Genomic DNA, 5166 nt, shown 5'->3' with positions numbered 1-5166 from the left:
ATGGTCATCTCATATCAAGATAAACAGCGCATGACCTCACAGGTGGGGCCCAGTTAGAATTTTCTTCAGGTCGAGTAGCCCATCCCGCTCAAAAGGTCCCTGAATAAGGTTTGTTTAAGGATGTTGAGCAAAACACCCATGTCTCCAAAGGTGAATTATTCAAACCCCAAAGAATTCCTCTCAACACGTGGCTATGATGCTCCCCCACTACTTCTGCTCATGATCAGAGATGCACATATTGTCAGCCACCAGGGGACATGCTCAACTGATTAAGGTCAAACAACTGACAAGGAAATCTGTGGTATTGAGCAGAATATTTGCTGTAGCCCATCTTTTTATACCAAGACAAAACAATGTACATGATAACACTTAAGATCAGAAGCCATGAGAGCCACTGTCTGGTACTGCATCAGGGCAACTTATTATTATTATTATTAATATTATTATTAATAGGTGATGAGCTGGCAGAATCAGTAGCACACCAGGTGAAATGCTTAGTGGTATTTCGTCTGCTGCAACATTTTGAGTTCAAATTCCACTGAAGCCGACTTTACCTTTCACCCTATCGGGGTGTACTGGGGTCAGTCTAAGAAACTATCCCCCGCCCCTCAAATTCCCGGCCTTGTGCCGATAGTAGAAAGGATTATTATTTTTATCGTCGTTGTCATCATAATCATCATCATGATTATTATTAAAGCAATGAGTGGGTAGAATCATTAGTGCATTGGACAAAATGCTTAGTGGCATTTCTTCTAGTTCTTTACTTTCTGAGTTCAAATGCTATCAAGGTTGACTTTGCTTTTCATCCTTCTGGGATCAATAAAAAAAAGTGCCAATTGAATGCTGAGGTTGATGTAATTGACTCAACCCCCTCCCTCAAAGAGAAATCACTGGTCTTGTGATAAAATCAGAAAGCTGATTTCAGAGAAATTTGATCTCAGAACATAAAGAGCAAGAACTATTAATGCAAGGTATTTTGTCAAAATACCTTTCATTAATTGCTCTGATAATTCTGCCAAACCACTGTCATAGGCAGCAACAATAAGATTGAAGTTACCATGTCCAGTGACATGCAAATTCTCTATCATAATAAGATCATTAATGTGACAAGATGATCACACTGTGTAACATGGAACAATATCAAAGTCTACTCACTGATGTTACAAGCACATACACTCTGACATCAAATTTCCTGCCTCCAATCAGATATGGATTTGCAATGTATCTTTGGACGACATATGTTTCAGGAGCTTCCTTGTTGCTATCATTATTTAACTGATTTTCACTCTAGTTTAAAAGAAACAAAAAAAAAATTGAAAACAACAACAAAATTAATAATAAAAATAATAATAAAATGAAATGAAACATTACCAGTAGAGAGTACACAAGGTGAGTCAGAAAATTCCAAAAACCTTATTGAAGCAATAAATTCAAGAGCAGTACCCTTAATCAGATATAAAGTTGTAATTATAGACTGGAACAGAAATGATATAAAGAAACTTGACAGAAAAACTAGGAAGTTGTTGACAATATATAGAGCCCACCATCCAAAAGCTGATATCAACTGGCTGTAGATGAGGAGAGACCAGGGCGGGAGAGGCTTAATAGCAGTAGAAGAATGTGTACAGATGGAAAGAAAAAGTCTAGTAGAGTATTTACAGAGCAGCACAGAAAAACTACTAATGGCAGTTAAAAAAGAACAGGTGATGAAGTGTATAATAGGAGAAAAGGACAAGAATGAAATACAAAGAGAGCACAAGAGACAGATCAAAGAGAAACTACTGTGTGGCCAATTTTGGAGAGCCACTGAAGAGGTATGTGAAATAAAATCCTGGGCTTGGTTATAAAAGGGGCAATTAAAAAAAGAAACAGAGAACCTAATTGTAGCAGCCCAAGATCAAGCAATAAAAACAAACAACTCAAGAAAAAATATAGAGAGAGAGAATGTGTCAGAAAAGTGTAGAGCCTGTGGAACATGGAACAAGACAGTGGTACACATTGTGACAAAATGCCCCAAGTTGGCACAGGATTAATATAAGAAATGGAGGCATGATCAGGCTGTAAAAGTTTTACACTGGAAACTGTGCCAGAAATGGGGATTTGAAGCTGGAAATACATGGTACAATCATCAAGTCAAAAGAGTACTAGAGTTAGAGAAATGTAAGATTTTGTGGGACTTACCTCTTCAAATGGACAAGAAGTTAGAAAATAATAAATCAGATATTACAATCATAGATAAGGAAAAGCAAAGTTGCTTACTTATCGAACCATCATGTCCATTTGATTCCAGGATCATAAAGAAAGAGGAAAAAAGACAAAGAAAATACAATCCTTTAAAATTTTAAATAGGAAGAATTTGAAGCATGCGAACAGTAAAGGTTGTGCCTATAATAACTGGTACATTGTCAAGATATAGACAAATGGCTGAAGGACATTGAAACAGAATGCCCGGTAGAGCTCCTACAGAAGGTTTGCCTCTTAAGGACTGCAAGAATTATCAGGAGGATTCTAAGCACTTGAGAGACTGCCGAAAACATGTGGATACCTGAGGTTACAGGTAGTAACCTGCTACCCACATAAATCCTGCCAAGAATAAGACCAAACCTGAGCTTTGTTTCAATAATAATAATAATAATAATAATAATCATAATAACAATCCTTCTTTCTAATGTAGGACAAGGCCTGTAATTTGAGGGGAGGAGGATAGTCAATCACATCAACTCCAGTGTTCAATTGGTACTTATTTTGTTGACCCCGAAAGAGAAGAAAGGCAAGGTTGAACTCAGACAAAATGCTGCTGAGCATTTAGTCCAGCATGCTAACGATTCTGCCAGCTCGCCACCCTAATAATCCTTTCTACTAAAGGTACAAGGCCCAAAATTTGGGGGAGGTGGATTGTCAATCACATCGACCCCAGTGTTCAACTGGTACTTATTTATCAACCACAAAAAGATGAAAGGCAAAGTCAACCTTGGCAGAGTTTGAACGCAGAATGTAAAGACAGATGAAATGCCACTAAGCATCTTGCCCAGCATGCTAACAATTCTGCCAGCTCACTACCCTAATAATAATAATAATAATAATAATAATAATAATAATCCTTTCTACTATAGGCACAAGGCCTGAAATTTGGAGGAAGAGGACACCTCAGTGGCAAACTGGTACTTAATTTATTGACCCCAAAAAGATGAAAGGCAAAGCCAACCTTAGTAGAATTTGAATTCAGAACATGAAGACAGTCTAAATACCACTAAGCATTTCACCTGGCATGCTAACAATCCTGTCAGCTCACTGCCTTTGCATCAATAAGTATTATTACCAAAATTATAATCAGAATTTATACAAGTAAACAGACAAGCAAACAGATAAATACCTTTTTCCAGTCAATTATATCTTTTAACTTTCTGAAGAGGAAAATACCTTTTCCTTGTGATTTTGCTGCAGGTTTCATAATCCATACAAGTCCTGGGTTTCTCTTGAACTCTTCAACAAAAATATGATATTCAGCCTAAATGAAACCAGTAATCAAAGATTGACGCTAGAATGATATTGGCAAAGTTCAACAATTACAATATAAGTAGTAGTAGTAGTAGTAGTAGTAGTAGTAGCAGTAGCAGCAGCAGAAGCAGCAACATGTTACTGTAGTTTATGATAATGATGAACTCATGCTTTGAGATGATGATGACATGTTTTGAGATAATGTTTCTGTATTGTTTTGTAATAGAAGAGATATGTGCTAGTACATGTTCTCGGTGTAGTGCATTATAGTTGCTGTTGATTAGCCTTAGACATTCCAGATGTGACTAATCCCCTCTCTCTCTCTCTTGGAGAGGCACAAGCACATACACAGACATATACACACACGGCAGTAACTTCTGCCTACCAAATTCAATCACAAAGCTTCAGTCGGCCTGGGGCTATAGCAGAAGACACTTCCCCAAGGTGCCACGTGGTGGGACTGAACCTGAAACCATGTAGCTGGGAAGCAAGCTTCCTAACCACACAGCCATGCACGCGATAATTTCTTTTTCAGACTTAGTGCTATAAGGACTACAATATCTCTTGCTTCTTTATTTAATGCTTTAGTTACTATATTTCTAATGAAATTTGTTTCAATAATTTTGAAAATAATGAAAAATTTAGTGAAATAATTTTGATACTATTAAGCTGATGTTTGGAATATAAATTAACATAAGAATTTGAAGGAAGGTTTTAATTTAGATCAGTGGTTCTCAATAGGGGTCCAAACAACTTTTGGTGGGGTCCATATAAGATTTTGTTATTAAAATGTATGTGCTTCTACAACACACAAAATATTTTAATAATTCTTTTAATATAATTCCTAATAGTATTTAATAAAAAATATAATGGAAGGTTTTTAATCATTGAACAGCTAGGAAGGTCCACTTGAGCAAAATAGGAATCAAAGGGGTCCTTCGGCAAAAAATGGTTGGGAAGTACTGATTTAGATTTTCTTGAAGCAAGAAGTTTGTATCATAGAACCAAGGACGGACGCAGGAGGGTTGGTATTGGGATTTAAGGAAGACTTGGCTGCTGTTTCAATCAGGTTGAATGGCCATATAGAATGTCTCCTTCAACAGTGTTGTTTCTTTATTGAAGTGTTGGTGTGTTAATATTGTAATCCATAATGATTTTGGTGAGTTTTATTTTGTGCTGACAACATATATCCATATTCTGAATGAATAAAAACAAATTAACTAAATTACTACATGAAAAGTAATTAATGGAATTTAAAAGAAACTGATATATATATATATAGGTGCAGGCATGGCTGTGTGGTAAGAAGATTGCTTCCCAACCACAGGGTTCAGGGTTTAGTCCCACTGCATGGCACCTTAGGTAAGTATCTTCTACTATAGTCTCAGACCAACCAAAGCCTTGGTAGGCAGAAACTGAAAGAAGCCTGTCATATATATGTGTGTGTGTGTGTGTTTGTCTCCCACCACTGTTTGACAACTAGTGCTGGTGTGTTTACATCTCTGTAATTTAGTGGTTCAATAAAAGAGACCAATGGAGTAATATCAAGCTTTAACAAAAGTCAGTACTGGAGTCGATACATTCAACTAAAATTTCAAGGCGATGCTCCAGCATGTTCCGCAGTCAAATGACTGATACAAGATAAAAAATATATATACAGTAGTGCCT

The 5166-nt window shown here is 36.7% G+C and overlaps 1 protein-coding gene across 1 annotated transcript in view; it reads right to left on the bottom strand.

The window, feature by feature from the left end:
- LOC106872258 (probable tubulin polyglutamylase TTLL9) overlaps positions 1 to 5166 on the bottom strand; it is a 57500-nt gene that overhangs the window by 14980 nt on the left and 37354 nt on the right. Inside the window, exons 8-9 of the mRNA XM_052967190.1 lie at positions 3374 to 3508; positions 1156 to 1287 (exon numbers count right to left, since the gene is read on the bottom strand). Of these exons, the coding sequence (XP_052823150.1) occupies positions 1156 to 1287; positions 3374 to 3508 (267 nt within the window). The remainder of the gene's footprint in view (positions 1 to 1155; positions 1288 to 3373; positions 3509 to 5166) is intronic.

This window comes from Octopus bimaculoides, chromosome 1 (assembly GCF_001194135.2).
Source record: "Octopus bimaculoides isolate UCB-OBI-ISO-001 chromosome 1, ASM119413v2, whole genome shotgun sequence".
In the NCBI taxonomy this organism is placed as follows: domain Eukaryota; kingdom Metazoa; phylum Mollusca; class Cephalopoda; order Octopoda; family Octopodidae; genus Octopus; species Octopus bimaculoides.
Note: the sequence above shows the minus strand (reverse complement) of the source record. Positions and strands in the feature narration are given on the sequence as shown.